Below are 20,418 nucleotides of genomic sequence, written 5' to 3'. Positions count from 1 at the left end.
GGTCGGGTAAGTCAAAGGCTGAGAGCCGCCTTTCTGGCGTTGGCTTCATGGTCAGGAACTCCATTGCCTCCAAACTTGAAAACCTGCCAACAGGTCACTCAGATCGCATCATGTCCATGTGCCTCCCACTTCAAAACAAGCAGCATGCAACACTCTTCAGTGTGTATGCCCCAACCCTTCAAGCAGATCCTGCAGAAAAGAACAAGTTCTATGCTGATCTACGCAACCTTGTACGGAAGACCCCTACAGAGGACAAGGTGATCATCCTTGGCGACTTCAATGCCAGAGTAGGTAAAGACTCGGAAGCCTGGAAAGGAGTACTTGGCAAACACGGCATTGGCAACTGCAATGATAACGGGCGCCTCCTGCTAGAATTCTGCACGGAGCACCAGCTCACCATCACCAACAATATCTTTCAGCAGAAGAACAGCCTGAAGACAACCTGGATGCACCCACGGTCCAAGCACTGGCACCTTATCGACTACATTCTGGTGCGCCAGAGAGACCTTCGAGATGTCTTACACACCCAAGTAATGCCCAATGCGGAATGTCATACGGATCATCGTCTTGTACGCTGCAATCTCCGTCCTCACTTTAAACCCACACCCAGGAGAGGAGTGAAACTTCAGGTTGGCAGCCTTCAGTCAGCTGAAGTTAAAGCTGCCTTCCAGGCAAAACTCCAGTCAAGAACTGAGGACCCCAGTTGCCCCACAGACCCTTCTCCAGAAGCACTCTGGGAACACCTAAAAACTACCATCCTGTTGATCTCTGACGAAGTCCTCGGGTTCTCCACAAGGAAGAACAAGGACTGGTTTGACGAGAACAATCAAGAGATAAACAGGTTGCTTACCTGTAACTGATGATCTTCGAGTGGTCATCTGTGCAGTCACACACATGGGTCTTGCCGCAGGCAACGGATCCATACCTCGGAGCTCCAATAGCTCGCCTATAACGTCTTTTGGCGCGCTTTCCTCCCGCTCTGGGGAGCAGGCAGCGACCGCGCATGCCTGGAGCGGGGGGAGAGCGCCCATTCCACTCAGTTTCTTCCAGCCGCCGCCGGCACTGACACTATACAAGGTTAAGCAACAATTACAAGAGGCCAGCAGCGGGGAAGGCTGGGTGGGCGTGTGTGACTGCACAGATGACCACTCGAAGATCATCAGTTACAGGTAAGCAACCTGTTTATCTTCTTCGTGGTCTCTGTGCAGTCCCACACATGGGTGACTAGCCAGCTAGATGACCTGGAGGAGGGTGCTGGTAAAGAAGAAAGTTAGTCACAGGAAGCAATCAGATCACATGCAATCACGCAATCAACCATCATGTGACATGGTATGCAGCGTAAAGATGGAAGCGGATGCACTCACCCCTGGCTTCAGTGGAAGATGGATCTGAGGACCGCTTGACCGAAGGAGGCGTCACGTCTCGCACGAACGTCCAGCGCATAATGGGAGACGAACGTGGATGGAGAGGACCAGGATGCAGCCGCACAAATGTCCTCTAGAGAAACGCCTTGTAGAAAGGCCGAAGACGTCGAGACCGCTCTAGTAGAGTGGGCCTTAAGGCCTTCGGGCAAAGGCTGTTTAGCCAGTTCGTAACACAACCTGATGGCACTGACTACCCACTTCGACAGACGTTGGGTAGAAATTTTAAGACCCTTGTGAGGGTTTCCATAGGCCACAAACAGGTTAGGGTCCTTACGGAAAGGTTGTGTACGGTCAAGGTAGAAGGATAAAGCCCTTCTAACGTCCAAGGAATGCAGGGCTCGTTGACCCTGGTCGGATGGGTTGGAGAAAAAGGTTGGTAGAGAAGTTGAGGTGGATAGGTGGAACTGGGAGACAACCTTAGGCAGGAACGCAGGGTCCGGTCGCAAAACAACTTTGTCCTTGTGGAAAATGGTGTAGGGAGGATCGTAGCGGAAGGCGCATAAGTCACTTGCCCGTTTGCCCGAGGTAAGGGCTACGAGTAATGCTGTCTTCCAGGAAAGAAGGTTGAGGTCTATGGTAGCCATAGGCTCAAAAGGGGGTTTCATCAGGCAGGAAAGGACTAACGATAAACTCCAAGTCGGAACAAAGGGCTTAACAGGTGGGTTGAGGTGCAACATGCCCTTAAGAAAGGACTTTGATAAAGGATGGGAGAACACAGTCTTGCCATCAATCGGATTGTGGAAAGCAGAAACCGCAGAAAGGTGAACCTTCAAGGAGGAATAACAGAGTCCCGATTTCTGTAGAGAAAGCAGGTAGTCCAGGATTAGGGGAAGTGGAGCCGTTTCCGGCTGCAGATGAGAAGATGTCGCAAAGGAACAGAAGCGCTTCCATTTACGCTGATAAGAAAGTCTCGTGGAAGGCTTTCTTGCGTTGAGGATGACATTGGCTACCTCTGTTGAGAGGTAGGTGGATGTATTCTCCAGGCAGCCAGGGCCAGGACTCGAGGGTTGTGATGGAGAATCTGACCGTTGGCTTGAGAAAGGAGGTCGCCCGCAGGAGGAAGTCAGTAGTAAGTGTGGCGTGACAGTTGAAGCAGCCGCGTGAACCACGGTTGCCGAGGCCACCATGGCGCAATGAGGATGCAGTCTGTGCCATCCCGAGCTATCTTCACCAACACACGTGTCAGAAGGGGGGTCGGTGGAAAGAAGTAGTGAAGGGGACCTGTCCAATTGTGCAGAAATGCGTCGTTGCCCCTCCTGCAATAAAACTGAGGACACTTGGCATTGTTCCTGGATGCAAAGGCGTCCACCTTGGGTGTTCCGAAGCAACGGAAGATGCGCCGAAGGTAGATCGGATTGATGGACCATTCGTGGTCGTCTATGCGAATCCTGCTGAGGGAGTCGGCCAGAATATTCTCCACCCCGGGAAGATGAATGGCAGTCATGAATATGTTGTGCTTGACACACCATTCCCAGAGCAGTACGGCTATACGGCAGAGACGGAGGGATCTGGTTCCCCCTTGTTTGTTTATGTAATAAACAGTTGCCATATTGTCCGTTGAGATCTGGACATGTTGGCCCTTTATTAGTGGAAGAAATGATTGAAGAGCTCTGTGCACCGCGATCAGTTCTAAGCAGTTTATATGCATAAGGCTCTCGGCGGTCGTCCAAAGCCCTCTGACAGTTTTGTCCTCTAGGTGGGCTCCCCATCCCCCCTTGGAGGCATCTGTTGTTATCGAGGCCGTCGGGGAAGGCGGTAGAAACGGCTTGCCCTCGAGGAGATTGTTGGGTGCAGTCCACCACGTGAGAGATAGAAGCACTCTGTGCGGAACAGTGAGCAGAACAGCTTGAGATTGAGTTTGAGGGTGGTAAGCTCGGACAAACCATGTCTGTAGGTGTCGCATTCGCAGTCTTGCAAAAGGAAGGACAGATGTAGTAGCGGCCATAAGGCCCAGCAGGCGTTAGATGGTGAACGCAGACTGGAGAGGCTGTTGTTGAACTGACTTGGCTAGGGCAATAATAGTGTGTGCCCGATCCTCGGGAAGGAAAGCTCGATGCAGGGAGGTGCAGAGAAAGGCGCCTATGAACTTGAGGTTCTGGGTAGGTGTTAGGTGCGATTTTGATGCATTCACGCGAAGGCCTAGGGAGCGCAGAAGAGTGAGAGCTGTGTCGAGATTGTGCTCCAATTGCTGTAGTGTCGGGGCCACCAGGAGCCAGTCGTCGATGTATGGGAAGACTGGGATGTTCCGAGTGCGAAGTGCAGCTGCCACAACCGCCATGCATTTGGTGAAAACGCGCGGCGCAGTGGAAAGGCCGAAAGGTAGGGACACATATTGGTAGTGGTCCGGGCCCATGGCAAATCGCAGATACTTCCGATGTTGAGGTCGAATGGTCACATGGAAGTAAGCGTCCTGAAGGTCTAGGGAAGCCATCCAGGAATTCCTGGGAATAAGGGGCAAGATGGACTGCAGGGAGATCATTCTGAACTTCCTGTATGCGATGTGCTTGTTGAGCTTCCTTAGATCTAGAATGGGACGCTATCCTCCATCCCTCTTGGGAACTAGGAAGTATCTTGAATAGAAGCCTGTCCCCCGATGTAGGGGGGGAACGGGTTCGATGGCTTCCTTGTGGAGCAAGTCCAGAATCTCCTGACGGAGGAGAGGAGACGGAGGGGTAGCTGTGAAATAGTGGTGGCGAGGTGGAGAAATGAACTCGATTGCGTAACCTAGGCGCACGATGGTCAGCACCCAGGAATCGGTTGTTATCGAGTTCCAAATGGGAAGGAAAGGTGACAGACGTGTTTGTAAAAACGGTTCGGGAAAGTCAAAGAGACTGTTTAGAAGGAAGGGAGGACTTTTTAGGCTGTTGTGACCGCGGCCTCTGTTGAAACTGAGGTTTCTGCTGGCCAGTCTTCCTCTTCCAGAAATCAGGACGCTTAGGTGACCTTTGGCGCCTTTGAAAAGATGGTCTCCAGGGCTTTGCACGGTTGGACTGCTGGGAGAACGGTTGGGAAACTCCCAAGCGCTTAGCACGCTTACGGCCGTCATCCACCGAGGCTAGGACCTCGTCAGTGGAAGCATGAAAAAGGCCGAGGCCATCGAAGGGAAGGTCTTCGATCTTTTGTTTAATGTCTGGTTGTAAATTTGTGGACCTCAGCCAGGCGTGGCGACGTAGGGCAACAGATGACGCAAAGACCCTAGAAGAGCAGGAGACAGCATGGCGTATGGTGTTGATCTGCTGCTTGGACACTCTAGAGAGTTCTGATACCAAGGCAGAGGCTGTTCTTTGGGAGGGTTCAGGAAGTGCGGGAATAAGAGGTGTAAATTGGTTGGCCAAGTTGAAGACGTAAGCCGAGAAATAGGCTAAGTAATTGTTTAGTTTAGAATTTGTAGAGGCAAGGTTGAACATCTTTCTTGCCAGGGTGTCTAATTTTCTGCCTTCGCGGTCAGGAGGTGTCGGATGTCTGGACGGCTTGGCCTTAGTTGCCGAATGTACGATAATCGAGTTGGGTGCCGGATGAGAGGCAAGAAATTTGGCTTCAGGAGCGTGAACTCTATAAAGAGAGTCAAAGCGTTTTGCGGTTGGTGGGACCGAGGCAGGTTTGTCCCAGGTTTCACGGAGGCCCTCGAGGTGCACCAGAAGCATAGGGAGCAATGAGCCAGGTGGGAAGTCCGTTTGCACGAGGTCGTGTACAACGTCCGAGACCTTAGGTGAGTCCGACGGAAGAGTAATGTTGAGGGCTTCGGCCATGGTGGTTATTAGATGGAGATAGGCCTTGGACGCATCTGACGGAGAGAGTCGAGGTTGTGGTACCGAGTCCGAGGCTACCGAGTCAGGGCGGTCCTCGGAGTCAGACGATGCTGACGATTCATGATCGGAGTGGGAATCGTCACCGGAAGGAGGATGTGAAGGCCGGATCGGGTCCGAAGGAACGGTCTTCGGTTTGACCGTCTGAGCGGGTTGGTCTGTGGGGGTGGAGACCGGCGGGGCAGTCGAGGCCGAGGCTGATGGAGTGCGCGGTCTAGCGTCCTCTGGCTGGTGGTGGTCCCGGGATCGCTGAAGCTCGGAGAGACGAGCGCATTCCCGAAGCCTATCACGGAGTCGAGGAGAATAGCGAGAGTAGTCAAGCTCTCGGATCCGAGCCCGAGGATGGTCATGTTCTCGGGTCCGATCTTGATCGCGGGATCGAGAAGAGAGGTCACGGTCGAAGCCACGGCGTGGCTCTCGGATCCGATCTCGAGAGTAATCACGGGGTCGAGGAGAAGAAAAGTCGCGGTCGAAACCTCGAGACCGTGGAGAATCGCGGAGGCGTCTGGAGAAGTCACGGAGTCGATCACGGGGTGCAGGAGAGTCCTCGTAACGGTAAGGGGAATAACCTGAACCCTCCAGAGATGGAGACCGAGAAGGGCGATGGGCACGAGAGTAGTAACGGTCATATCTGGGAGTGGCATAGTAGTCGCAATAGTAATCCGAGGAATCGGAGTCTCGGCGCCGACGTGGTGATCTGGAGCGGCCCTTGAGGAGCGGGGACCGGGATCGGGCTCGACGAGAGGGTGAGCGAGAGCGACCCTTGTTTGAGGCCTGAGCGGCTGAGTCCTTGTACAGGGGAGAAATCCCGATGTCTCGGAAGTCCTTATACAGGGGAGAAATCCCGATGTCTCGGAAGGATCCGATTCGAAGCGGAGGTTTAAGGTAGGTCTGCGTAGACTCGGTTGTGAGATCGGGTTCGAGAAAGTCGGTCGGGACCACGCTGTGCACTGAAGGCGAACGAGAGTGGACTGGAATGACCTCCACTGCTGTGGAAGTGTGAGGTGTCAGTTGGGGCATGTCTGTGATGACGTCCGACGGAACCGACAACTCAGGCGGAAGGGCAGGTTGTGTTGGAGCCGCAGGATCCATAGACGTCGAAGTCGAGGTTGGAGCCTGAGGCTTCTTAGGAGCCGAGTGCGAGTGGAGTTTCCTCGGAGCCGAATCGGCCGATCCGAAAGGACGAGATTTCTTGTGCGCCGGATCCGTAGATTCGAGATGGCGCGATTTCTTCGAAGCCTTATGGCCGGTCTCGGCGTGCTTCGAAGACTTTTTATCGGACTTGTGTTTCTGTTTTGAGAGAGACACGTCCGTAGAAGCCGAATCTCCCGCTTGCTGTTGGGGAGGCGGCGAGTCCGATGCGGGCATAGCCCTTAAGGACAATTCAATCAGGAAACTCCGGAGCCTTGCCGCACGGTTTTTCTGGGCCTGCTTTCCGAAGTTCGCACAATGAGGGCAGGAATCAACTCGGTGAGATTCGCCCTAGCAGAAAAGGCAGTGGCTGTGGCCGTCTGTAGTAAGTAACTTTCCCTTCCATGCGCTCCGGACAAGGGAGGGGGGGGAAGGGAGAAAAGGGGAAAGATAGCGCAGAAGCGGGTATTTTTTTTTTTTTAAAAAATTTTCCGGGACGAAGTGAAGATATAAAAGAGAAAAATACGATACCAGTTGAGGAAAAAGGGTGAAGAGATGTAGGTAATGGACGAGCTAAGGAGGAACGCAGCGAGGAAGGTGTTGTCCGGGCGGCGGTAGGAAAGAAACTGAGTGGAATGGGCGCTCTCCCCCCGCTCCAGGCATGCGCGGTCGCTGCCTGCTCCCCAGAGCGGGAGGAAAGCGCGCCAAAAGACGTTATAGGCGAGCTATTGGAGCTCCGAGGTATGGATCCGTTGCCTGCGGCAAGACCCATGTGTGGGACTGCACAGAGACCACGAAGAAGATCCAAGAATTGCTAGCGAAAAAGAGATCTGCCTACCAAGCACATCTTGCTCAGCCCTCCTGACCCGGGAAAAAAGCAATCTTTCGCGCTGCATGTAGCAACCTCCAGCGCAAGCTTTGAGACATTCAGAACGAGTGGTGGACCAAGCTTGCAGAGAGAACCCAGCTGTGTGCAGACACTGGTGATTTAAGAGGGTTCTACGAAGCCCTGAAGGCAGTATATGGCCCATCATATCAGGCTCAGAGTCCCTTGCGTAGTGCAGACGGCCAAGTGCTCCTCACAGACAAGGCATCCATACTGAACCGGTGGTCGCAGTATTTTCAGGTTCTCTTCAGTGCCAACCGCGTAGTTCAAGATTCAGCAATCCACCTCACCCCACTTCAAACAGTGAAAACAGAGTTGGATGAGATCCCCACCCTAGAAGAGACTGTTAAAGCCATCAAGCAACTGAAAAGTGGCAAGGCAGCGGGAGTTGATGGAATCCCACCAGAGATCTGGAAGCATGGGGGCACAGTACTACATAGCACACTTCACAAAGTACTTGTCACCTGCTGGAAACAAGGCAGACTACCACACGACTTTTGCGATGCAATCATCATCACTCTACACAAGAACAAAGGGGAAAAGTCAGACTGCTCCAACTACCGGGGGATAACCCTGCTCTCCATCACAGGCAAAATCCTTGCTAGAATACTCCTGAACAGACTGGTGCCCACCATTGCAGAAGAACTCCTCCCAGAGAGCCAGTGCGGCTTCAGAGCTAACAGGAGCACCACTGACATGGTATTTGTTCTCAGGCAGCTCCAAGAGAAATGCAGGGAACAGAACAAGGGTCTATATGTGACTTTTGTTGACCTTACCAAAGCTTTCGATACTGTTAGCAGGAAAAGCCTGTGGCAAATCTTGGAACGTTTAGGATGTCCCCCAAGGTTCCTCAGCATGATCATCCAGCTACATGAAGACCAGCGAGGCCAAGTCAGACACTGCAACGACCTCTCGGAGCCCTTCCCAATAGGCACAGGTGTAAAGCAAGGCTGCGTTTTTGCGCCAACTCTCTTTACGATCTTCTTTAGCATGATGCTTCAAAGAGCCGCAGTAGATCTAGATGATGACGATGGTGCCTACATCCGCTATCGCACTGATGGCAGCCTGTTCAACCTGAGGCGACTAAAGGCACACTCCAAGACAATGGAAAAACTTATCCGAGAGCTACTGTTTGCTGATGATGCTGCACTCGTCTCCCACTCGGTATCAGCTCTGCAGCATATGACGTCCTGCTTTCCAGAGGCTGACAAGCTATTCGGCCTAGAAGTTAGTCTGAAGAAGACAGAAGTTCTCCACCGGCCTGCACCCCAGGAAGATTATCACCCTCCCTGCATCACTGTGGGTGAATCAGTTCTGAAGACAGTCCAGCAGTTCAGCTACCTGGGGTGCATCATCTCCTCAGATGCCAAGATCGACAAGGAGATTGACAACAGGCTGGCAAAGGCAAACCGTGCATTTGGCCGATTGCACAAAAGAGTGTGGAGCAACAAGGTTCTGAAAAAAGGCACAAAGATCAATGTTTACAAAGCGGTTGTGATGACAACCCTCATCTATGGCTCCGAATCGTGGGTTTTATACCGTCATCACCTGCGACTCCTTGAGCGCTTTCATCAGCGCTGCCTTCGCACCATCCTCAACATCCACTGGAGTGACTTTGTGACCAACACTGAAGTCCTCAAGAGGGCGGAGGTTACAAGCATCGAGGCACTGCTGTTGAAGACGCAGCTGCACTGGGCAGGGCATATTTCTAGGATTGAAAACCACCGCCTTCCCAAGATTGCTCTGTATGGCGAACTTTCCACCGGCCATCGAAATAGAGGGGCACCAAAGAAGAGGTACAAGGACTCCTTGAAGAAATCCCTTGGCACCTGTTGCATGAACCATCACCAGTGGTCTGACCTAGCCTCAGATCGCAAAGCATGGAGGCACACCATCCACCAGGCTGTCTCTTCCTTTGAGAACGCACGCATAGCTGGTCTTGAGAACAAAAGGAGATTGAGGAAGAATCGCACTGCTACAGCACCAACCCCAAATCAGACTTTTCCCTGCAGCCACTGTGGCCGGATTTGCCTGTCCCGCATTGGTCTTGTCAGCCACCAGCGAGCCTGCAGCAGACGTGGACTACTGCACCCTTCTTAAATCTTCGTTCGCGAAGTCAAGCCAAGAGAAGAGAGAAGAGCTATTTTAATATTTTGTAAATACAGCTCCATCTTTTCTTTATTTTAACACCCTTAAATAATTTAGCATAATATTTTAAAAATTCTCTTTTTATTCCTTCTTGATCCACCATCTCTCTTCCATCAGCCACAATCTTACTAATAATTTTACTTTCTCTCTTTTTTTTCAATTGCCAGGCCAGGTATTTTCTAGGTTTATTTACTCCCTCAAAAGACTTTTGCTGTAATTTTTTTCAAATTCCATTCCAGTTCTTTATTTAACAAATGTCTCATTTGTATTTGCAATATTATAATCTCCCTCATAATTTTCGTTTTTCCTGGCCTTTTTTTAATTCACTTTTTTAAATTTTATTTTGAATGTCCAACATCTGCTTATCTTTTGCCCTCTTATCTTTATTGTTCAATGTTATCAATATTCCTCTCATTATTGCCTTATATGCATCCCACACTGTCTGGAATTCAATATCTTCTCTATCGTTTACTTGGAAGAAAGCTTTGGTCTCATTTTCTAGAGATGTCACTATTTCTTTATTCTGTAATAAATCCTTGTTTTATCTCCATCTTCTTGATTTTTTCAACGAATTTGTAATCCACATTATTGGGTTATGATCAGCTCCTATTTTAGGCAAATCTCGATTTTCTTTGTTATGAGGCCCATATCTTCCGTGCCCCACAACATGTCAATTCTAGGGAAAGAATTATGTCTTGCTGAAAAAAAGGGTATAGTCCCGTACTTCAGGATTAAATTGCCTCCATATATCTTCCAGATTTTCTTGTTTAACCAATTCAAAAAAAGATTTTGGCACTTTTCCTTCGTTTTTTTTTTTTGTCCAGATCTATCCCATACATACTGAATTGTTCCATTAAAATCCCCCTTTATCAAAACTTGATCATATGTCAATTCATCAAGTTGTTGTGTAATATCTTTAAAAAATACATCCTTCGCCCCATTTGGTACATACAGTCCCAATAACGACGTTTTTTCCCCATTCAACATTATTTCTACTGCTACAAATCTTCCATTTTTATCTTTAAATACTAATTTCAGATCGAATTCCTGTTTAACATAAAAAATCACTCCCCTTTTCTTTTGCTCAACCAAGGAATACAATTCTAATCCCAATTGTTTATTCCATAAAAATTTATAATCCTTTTGTTTGTTATGTACTTCTTGTAGACAAACTATATTACAATTTTGCTTTTTAATCCAATGAAATGTTGCCCTTCTTTTTTTCGGTGAATTTAGTCCATTTACATTCCAAGATAATAATTTGTAATCCATCATGGTGCAAATTCTTTATGTTCTTCATAAAATCGACGCCGTTCCTGTTAATTTGTAATTGTAATTCTTTTCCCCTGAAATTCAAAGAGCAAACCTTCAGGTATTATCCATCTATACCTCATTTCATTGTCCCGTAATTTCTTTGTAAGTTTCTTATATGTTCTTCTGTCATTTATCACTTGCCTTGGTAACTCCTTCATGATTCTTACTCTACTGCCTCCCACTATCTTTTCAAAATTGTTGTTCATGATCTTTCCCATCATTTCCTTTGTCATATATCTTATAACCACATCTCTTGGTAGATTATTTTTTTTTGCATAGAATGAGTTCACTCTGTACATATAGTCCTACAAATTTTTAGTCTCTTCAGGATCTTCCTTCAAAAATTCTGCAATTATCTTTATTATATATTCTTTCAAGTCACTTTCTTCCTTTTCAGGTACTCCTCTCATACGTATCTGAGTCTCCATCAATTTGCAGTCATGAATTGCCACTTTTTCTTGTATTTTCAACAAGGTGGAATCATGTACTTTCATTCTCCCTTCTACCTCCTGCACTTTCTTATATGTTTCCACAGTCTCATTTCTGAGATCTTCAATATCTTTTTAAATCTCTTCTATGATTTCTTTCTTAGAGGCAGTTATCATCTCTTTCATACCTTTCATCATTCTAGCCTCCATTGCCTCTAATTGTTCCTGTATTTTCTCCAGAGAAGTAGCCCTTGTACGGGTTTACTTATGCTCTGACATTTAAAAACACCGAAAATTTTGTTCTCACCAATTTAAAAATTAACTATCAGATTCAAAAGATTAGAGCTTGCTTTTCCCAACAAGCCTAATTTTGCCGTCCTCAGAGCCTCCAAGGCTGAGATATTAATTTTTAAAGTTTTTATTTCTTTCCAAATGGCAGTTGCGACTTTCTACTTCCCTTTAATTTTTTTTCCTTTTTTCCTTTAGAAGCTTCTAAAGTCTATAATTAACAATAATGTCCAATAGTATTTATCTTTTCATCACTACCTCCATTATTTCCAACAATTTTTAATGTCCCGAACACCTTAAAAATATTTTAATTTTGACGTCCTTGTAATGGCCGCTGATGTTTTTCTATGGTATTATAATCCTAGAGTAGGCTTTTAATCTGATGCTTCCTGCTTTACTTGCCACCAAATCCCATTTTCGCTGGTAGAGAGATCTCACGATACTTGACGTACTTCCTGTGTTGACTGTATATGCTGCAGGTCTGTGACAATGGTGCTCTTTTTTCAAAACCGCAAGTAGACCAAAAAATAAATTCCTTCTCACATTTAGTACTGTCCTTTAAATTTAAAAAGGTCCAAATTTCACCTTTTCATCCCTTCTTTCAAGCTTTCTAGATTTCCATTTCCCACCTTCTGAATTTTTCTGTTCAACTTTAAATAGTCCGGGAATGAAAGATAGTAATCTGTACCTTTTCTGCAAGTTATCTAGATCCGCACCGGTCTTGTATAGCTTTAGATGTTTAATAATGTCCAAGAAGGTTAGGATTCTGTCGAGCTTATGTCAAATAAATGACTCTGTAAATTTCAGAAGATGATGAAAATGCAACTCTTCTCCAGAGACCCCTCAAAGCCTCAAAGGAGCCCCCCTCCCCGGGACTCCCTTTTAGCCAAGTTAAATCTCCTCAAAGTTTTCTGTGCATATCTTGGACTAATCTCTGACTGAGAAAAGTAGGCAGTAGGCATTAGTTTGCCTTCCACTACCCCAAACAGAAGTTCCAGCCTGCTCCCTTAATGAGAAGCTGCTCAGCTTGACATTTTCCTACCCTGGAAGTCCTGTGGGGACATGGAAAAATTTGATGAAGGGAGACAGAAATTAATGAGAAAAGTGAGGAAAAGAGAGATAGAAACTGAGGAAAGGAGATGGAATGCAACATCTATTAGGCAAGTTTGCTTGAGTCTTGCGGAAAGGGGAGTTTAGTGTATAGTCAGAGTACCTTCAACTGTGCTCTGCCTTATGTCCCTAGTAGACAGAAGTGCATCACAAGGAAAATAAATGGAAAAGTATTTGGCTGGATGAAGTAAGACACTGGCTTCAGGGGACCTCAAGTTGCCTTTCATCCCCCCAGTTCTCCCTTCTTTGTGAGCCTGAGAAGCACTACATGTACACCTATATATTTGATCTTGTGTGGAAATCGGCAGCCAAGGAGGTGGGGAGGTTATAGTAACAATGGTACAAGGCAGATTCAGGTGGGTAGGCATTTTGGTCTGAATTTTTTTTTTAAATGAAGTTTTGAGTCCAATGGCACCTCTAAGACCAATAAAGTTTAATTCTGGGTATAAGCTTTTGTGTGCATGCACGCAAAAGCTTATACCCAGAATTAAACTTCCTTGGTCTGAAAGTTGGCCGCTGGACTCAAACTTTGCTCTAATGATATAAGAAGAAAGGATTAATCCTCTGATATATGAGTCCTAGCCAGAATCATGGCATCCTTTAGCTTCTATTTAATTTAAAAATAACAACAACCAAAAGGGCTATTCATAGAGCCTATGTTATCACAGCAAGCTTTTCCCTCACTGTAAAAGAAAGAAATCAAGCAGCAGGAACAGACTGAATGGTAAAAAAACAACAACCAAAAAACCAACAACCTTAAAACAGCAGCAGTAGGAACTGCTATGTGGGAATGCATGTTTATATTTCCCGACACTTTGCCAAGTGCTTTCCATACATTTAAGTCAAGAGGATAATTTGTTTCATTATTTTAGCTTCTTTCAGTTGGATTCCATAGCTGCATTGGCGGGACAGAATTTTCCTGCTTCCTCCTTCCTGCTGCAGCTTGCTTTACCCCCCAAAAAATCATGCTGGGGGGTGGAGACAGATGGACCCTCAAGAATACTGTGAGGCCTGTATAGGGTCTGGCAGAAAATGCTTACATAAGCAGAAGCAGGGCTTTTTTAAAGCAGGAACTCACAGGAATGCAGTTCCGGCTGGCTAGGTGTCGGGGGTGTGGCCTAATATGAAAATGAGCTCATTAGGCTTTTTCCACTAAAAGCCCTATGCGAAACAATATGGACGTCAGGGGGTGTGGCCTAATATGCAAATGAGTTCCTGCTGGGCTTTTGCTACCAAAAAAGCCCTGAGCAGAAGTACTACTTGCACAGCATAGGACCCAACCCTTTCCCAACACAGCATAGGACCAACAGAGATATAAACATTATAGATGGCAATTTTTGCGTTCTACATGGGGGAGGCAGCTAGATAGAGGAAAACTTGAGAAGCCTACCCAGGTATAGAAATAATTATTTATGGAACTGTACAAGTTTAGCTGCATTTCTTTGAAATCATAACTTGTTTTCTGGACTTAAATGTTTGATTTCTTGTTTTACCTAAATCATGTTTTATTGCACAGTCTCAATACATGAAACAAGAATAACCCAGAAGGGTTTGGCTAGTGTAAAATAGCCTACTCCTCTGTTTACTTAGAACACTGAGCCACTAAATATTTTAATTATAGAAAACTGAACAAACCCAGGTTAAATAAAATACCTATCCAGTTATTTATAAGCACAATAATAATTCTGGTTTCTCAGGCCAACCAACCATAACAATACACAGAAGAAGCCTTTCTCACTTTGACACTAAACACACCAGTCACATTATTTATATGCTGTTCAGAACACATCTTTACATTGTGCAGTTTACTCAAAGTCATTATTGTCTGACATTTATGTTTCAGATTAAATACCCTGCAGAATGTGAGAACAAGATCCAGACTTCAAGTCACAAAGCTGTACTTTGGGGCTTTTGGTACCAACTGTAACAGAAAGGACAAAAAGGCATTAGACAAAAGAGAGGAATCTTTGGACATTAACATTCAAGATAATAAGAAGCATACAGGAAAAATAATTATACTGAATACACTGTGAGTGCCTTCAAACAGATGCATCATATAGATTTTTCCTTCCATACTGCTCTAATAATTAGTATCTCAAAATATTTGCATTGTCATTCAGTATACTTCCCAGCGTGAATAGATGTTCTTTATTTCTGCACAAATCAACACAAAAACGTACTTGCTGAACAAAACATTTGGAGGTGCCAAAAGAAACTGCCTGCAAATCAATTAACTACATAATGTTCAGAACTAAAAGTTCCTATAACTATAATGCCAACTTTGAGATGTTCCTAACATAGAACACCAAGAAGGTGTTCTATGCATAGGTGTTGAATTCATTTGTTAAGAGGGCCAGACCTGACACAAATGTTGCTATGTCAGGCTGGGCTATTTGTGCCATAAAATGTAACATTAAGTACCGGAGATATAAACTTTATAAAACTGATTTCAGATGCTGAATGGCAATAGCAGGCTTGATTGCATTACGTGTGATATGCAGAGGGGCAGTAGCCATGGAGATATCAGAATTGGTAATGAGACAGGAAACTTAGGTCTCAATTTGCTCCGGGAGGATTCAGTCCAGGAGGATGAAAAGAAAAAATGGACATAAGTCTGATGATGTGAGGAGTGACTCAAGAGAGCTCACACTCTACCACAAGTTTTCTTATTCTTTAAGGTGCTATTCTTTCTTTAACCTTCTAGGACATTTAGTTGCTGACCTAAGATAAACAATGCACAGCAGCCAAGAAGGTCAGAGCGCCTGCTCCCGTTGCAACGCCACTGAGGCTGTTCTCCGCAGCCGAGAACGAAACGTCTGGAAGAAAAACTTTCTCCAGTAGAACACGGCACTTGAGCCCGAAAGATTCTACAAACCCCAATGATGTTACCAGCCGTGAAAACCTGAAATCTTTGATAAGATAAACAAGTTGCTTACCTGTAACTGATGATCTTCGAGTGGTCATCTGTGCAGTCACACACATGGGTACTGTACTCAGCCATGACCCCTAGCTCAGAGAATTCAAAAGCTCGCCTCAGGCGTTTTTTCCGGCGCGTTCCTCACCCATCTGGGAAGTAGACATGCTCTGCACATGCCTGGGATGGGGGAGGAGCGAGCCACCCACTCAGTTTCTTCCAGTCGCTACTGACAAGAGAATAAGGTAGGTAGAAAGGTTCAAACTGGTTGAACGCAGAAAGAATAAACTGAGCCAGCAACGGGGAAGGCTGGGTGGGTGGGTGTGACTGCACAGATGACCACTTGAAGATCATCAGTTACAGGTAAGCAACCTGTTTATCTTCTTCATTGTCTCTGTGCAGTCCCACACGTGGGTGATTAGAAAGCTGTCTCTAATAGTAGGCTGGAGGGTGCTGGCATGAAATAACCCAACTCCAAAATATCATACCTGCAGGAGACCTTTTTGAACAAGACTTTAATGAAAAACAGAACGAAGAACTGCTCGGCCGAAAGAGGCATCTTGTCTTGCACAAATGTCCAATGCATAATGTGAAATGAATGTCGATGGGGAGGACCACACGGCAGTTGCGCAAATGTCCTCTAAAGATCCCCCATGAAGGAGATCTGACGAAGTGGCCACAGCCCTAGTGGAGTGAGCTTTCAGAGGATCAGGTAAGGGCTGTTTAGCGAGCTTGTAGCATAGTGAAATCGCAGACGATATCCACTTGGAGGCGTTGCATTGATATTTTTGTGCCCTCATTAAGTTTTCCGCAGGCCACAAAAAGATTAAGACAGATAAAAGGTTAATGCTCTGCGGGCATCTAAGTTATGTAACGCCTTTTGGCCTTCATCCTTAGGATCCTGAAAGAAGGAGGGTAGAACTGTAGAACTAGACAAATGAAACGATGATACAACTTTAGGGGGAAAGGTAGGATCTGGGCGTAAAACCACCTTGTCTCTATGAAAGACGGCATACGGTGAGTCTGCGCAGAAAGCACAAATGTCACTAGTCCGCTTCCCCGAAGTTAGGGCTACCAACAATGACTTCTAAGTAAGTAACTGAAGAGAAATAGAGGCTATAGGCTCAAACAGAGGCTGCATAAGGCATGAGAGAACCAAGGACAACCTCCAGGAAGGAAGGAAGTTTCTAACTGGAGGATGTAAACGAAGTAGTCTTTTCAAAAATGACTTGGTAACGGAATTAGAGAAAACAGTCTGCCCATTAATAGGAGGGTGATATGGCAGACAGATGGACTTTGAGTGAGGAAAATCCTAGACCAGAGTCATGGAGAGTCAGAATATAGGTCAGTATGTCCGAGATCGATGCAGACTGGGGCGCGAAATAGTGTAGGGAGGCAGAAACAGAGAAACGCTTCCATTTATAATGGTAGGAGCGGCAGGTAGACGGCTTCCTTGCATTGATAATAACCTCTTGAACCAAAGGGGGAAGCATCAGAAGTGGATCTTCCAGGATGTCAGTTTCAACATGGCCAGATCATGATGAAGCACTTTCCCGTTCTGTTGGGACAACAGATCCTTGGTCAGAGGGAACCGATAACGGAGGTTGCGAGAGAGAACAAGTAATCTGGTGAACCATGGCTGTCGAGGCTACCATGGTGTTACCAGGATGCAGTCTGTTCGATTGTGAAGAATTTTCTGAAGGGTCCTGGTGATGAGGGGTATTGGCGAATAAATGTAATGCATAGACCGCCCGACCATTTGCGGAGAAAGGCATCTTGAAAACCTCTGTTGTAAAACTTTGCACACTTTGCATTGGCTGGTGAGGCAAAAACATCCACTAGAGGAGTGTTGAAGTTCCGAAAGACAGGAAGGAGGTACTTGTGATTCAGAGACCATTCGTGGTTGTCTGTGGAGGACCGACTGAGAGCGTCTTTCCAAACACTGTCGACACTAGGTAGATGGATGGCTGTGAGGAAGATATCATACTCGATACACCAGGTCCACAGGGAGATTGCTAGGTCGCAGAGAGTCGCCGATACTGACCCCCCCTTGCTTGTTGATGTAGAAGACTGTTGTGAGATTGTCGGACGTGCAATCCCCGAATAGACGGGAGGAAGGAGTGTAGAGCCCGGTCTACTGTCAATAGCTCCAAGCAGTTGATGTGGAGTGAGCTCTCCATGGTCGTCCAAGTGCCTTGGACAGTGAGATCTTTGAAGTGAGCTCCCCAACCCTGCTTCAAAGCGTCCGTCGTCACTATTGCTGTGGGGGAAGACAGTAGATCAAACTGGCATCCTCTGTCCACCACAGTAGGGAGTCTCTGACTTTGAGTGGAACATGCAGAGTCAACAGTTCGTGTTGACGATGTGGACGAAAGGTATGTAAAAACCACATTTGAAGAGGCAGCATTTGGAGCCTGGAAAATTTGAGAACCGAGGTGGTTGCTGCCATAAGGCCTAGCATCTTCTGTATTGCTAGGGCTGGTTGTACTGGAGAAGAGATTATAGACCTTGCCCGAGACTTCAGCTGAAGACTGCGGTCTGCCAGAAGGAATGCCAGATGTGGAACCATACACAGACGAGCCCCTATGAACTGTAGTTCTTGAGAGGGCGCAAGTTTCGATTTTGTCCAGTTCACGCAAAGGCCCAGGGAACCCAGAAGTTCCAGGGTGAATGAAATGTCCTTCTTCAGCTGATCTGGAGACAGAGCGGTCAGGAACCAATTGTCTATGTAAGGAAAGAGAGAAATTCCTTGTTGACGGAGAAAAGCAGCAACTGCAGCCATGCACTTCATAAAAACACAGGGGGCGGTCGATAGGCTGAAGGGTAAAGCTCTGAACTGAAAATGGCGACGACCAATGTCAAATCTTAGACACTTTCTGTGTCGTTGGCAAATTGTCACATGGAAGTAGGCATCCTGAAAGTCTAAGGACATTAGCCATGATCCCTGAGGGATGAGAGGAAGTATCGACTGCAGGGTTATCATACGGAACTTTGTGTGGGATGAAGGTGTTGAGTTTCCGAAGATCCATTATAGGACGCAGAGTACCGTCTCTCTTCTGGACCAGGAAATACTTGGAATAGAACTGTGTTCTGTGACGGTAGCTGGGAACAGGCTCTATGGCTCCCTTGTCCAGGAGATTCTGGAGCTCTGTGTCAAGTAAAGGAGAAGCAGGAGTTCGAATGAAATCGAGGGGGCGAATTGAACTCTATGGCATATCAGTGCTTTATGACCTTCAGGAGCTACGCGTCTGCGATGATGGATTCCCAGGCTTGCAGGTAGGGGCGAAGTCTTGTCGAAGGCAAGGTGTCGGGTGAATCAAAAGGACTGTTTAGGAGTTTGAGTAGATTTCTTAGATGACTGTGACCTAGGCTTGTGTTGGAAAGCCTGCTTGGCAGCTTGGGCCTTGCGCTTTCAAAACTCGGATTCTTTTGGAGATCTAGGGCATTTGAAATAAGACTGTTTCCAGTTATGGGAATGATACTGTTGTTGTGAAGGTTGCTGTGACACTCCCAGGGGCTTTGCATGTTTCCTGCCGTCATCCACGGATCTAAGGATCTCATCGGTTGTGGTACTGAATAGACCTAGACCATCGAAGGGTAAGTCTTCTATCTTGTGTTTGATATCTTGTTGTAAGGATGTGCTGTGTAACCATGCATGGCGACGAAGAGTGACCGCCATGGCCACGGAACAAGAGGAACAGGATACAGCATGGTGTACCGAATTTATCTGCTGCTTACTCACTCTGGAGAGTTTGTGCAGAAGATGTGCTGCAGGTTTTCTGGAAGGACTCAGGAAGAGATGGAACAAGCGAGGTCAGCTGGCTGGTCAAATTGAAAGCATAGGCGGAGAAATAAGCAAGGTAATTGTAAATTTTTGCAGTAGTAGTAGTCACGGAGTAAAGCTTACGACCCAGAGTGTCCAGCTTTTTCCCTTCCTGGTCAGGAGGAGCAGAATGTCTTGTTTGCTTAGACTTTGAAGCTGAATGGACAATCACTGAATTAGGTGGTGGGTGGGTAAAAAGGAATTTGGAATCCGGTGCGTGAATCCTGTACAGGGATTCCAAGTGACGAGTATTGGGAGGGATGGAGGCAGGCTTGTCCCAGGCCTCTTGGAGACCATCCAAGTGTACCCGGCAACATTGGCAAATGAAAGCCAGCAGGAAGGTCTGCTTAAACTAGGTCATGGACAATGTCAGATACCTTGGGCAGATCTGCAGACAGCTTAATGTTGAGAGCGTTGGCCATATTAGAGATCAGGTCAAGATATGCTTTGGAGCCTTCAGACGGTGACAAATCCGAAGGGGGAACAACATCTGAAGCAGGAGAGGCAGGGGCCTCATCTTCTGATGAGTGATCTGATTGATCAGTGTCGGACTCATCTGGGGTTTGAGGATTACTAGGATGAGGATCTGGTAAGTATGCATCCTCAGGGTGCTTGTCCAGAGGTACGACGGGTTGAACTGGAGAAAGTCTAGGTGGATGCACAGGCTCTGGAGCCGAACCAGGTGACTGATGCTTAAGTAGAGACCAACGTCTTATTAGAGACAGTCTCGCTGGACAGTGATGGTATCGAGATGGATTACCATGGTACCGAGGGTAGTACTGAAGATACCGTGATGAATAGTACTCTTCCAATGATGGACAGCAGAAGAAATAGCGACGATGATGTTGACGGCCATGCTCTCTAAGAGATGGGACCTAGATGGTGACGGGCTATCGGATTGCCAATGATCATGGTGGGATCGATGTGAACCACGGTATCGACGAGGTACGTAGCCCACATCATGTGAAGGAGAATATTGAACCCGAGGCAGAGATCGAATGCTGGTGGTCGTATGCGTAGCCATGTTTCTGTGAGCTGGAGGGTATTGGAGCTGTGGAGAACAGGACCGACGGGCTTGAAAACCCTCGGAGACTTGCACTGATGACTCCCTATAATGCAGAGAGATTGCCACGTCTCAAAAACTGC

The 20,418-nt window shown here is 46.9% G+C and overlaps 1 protein-coding gene across 2 annotated transcripts in view; it reads right to left on the bottom strand.

The window, feature by feature from the left end:
• ERCC8 (ERCC excision repair 8, CSA ubiquitin ligase complex subunit) overlaps positions 1–20,418 on the bottom strand; it is a 101,120-nt gene that overhangs the window by 57,985 nt on the left and 22,717 nt on the right. For both annotated transcript variants that reach the window (XM_060235935.1, XM_060235934.1), the window contains exon 6: positions 14,388–14,456. In XM_060235935.1, the coding sequence (XP_060091918.1) occupies positions 14,388–14,456 (69 nt within the window). The remainder of the gene's footprint in view (positions 1–14,387; positions 14,457–20,418) is intronic.

The sequence above is a fragment of the Heteronotia binoei genome, chromosome 4 (assembly GCF_032191835.1).
Source record: "Heteronotia binoei isolate CCM8104 ecotype False Entrance Well chromosome 4, APGP_CSIRO_Hbin_v1, whole genome shotgun sequence".
In the NCBI taxonomy this organism is placed as follows: Eukaryota; Metazoa; Chordata; class Lepidosauria; order Squamata; family Gekkonidae; genus Heteronotia; species Heteronotia binoei.
The sequence above is the reverse complement of the archived record's forward strand: the minus strand, read 5'-3'. Positions and strand labels throughout refer to the sequence as shown.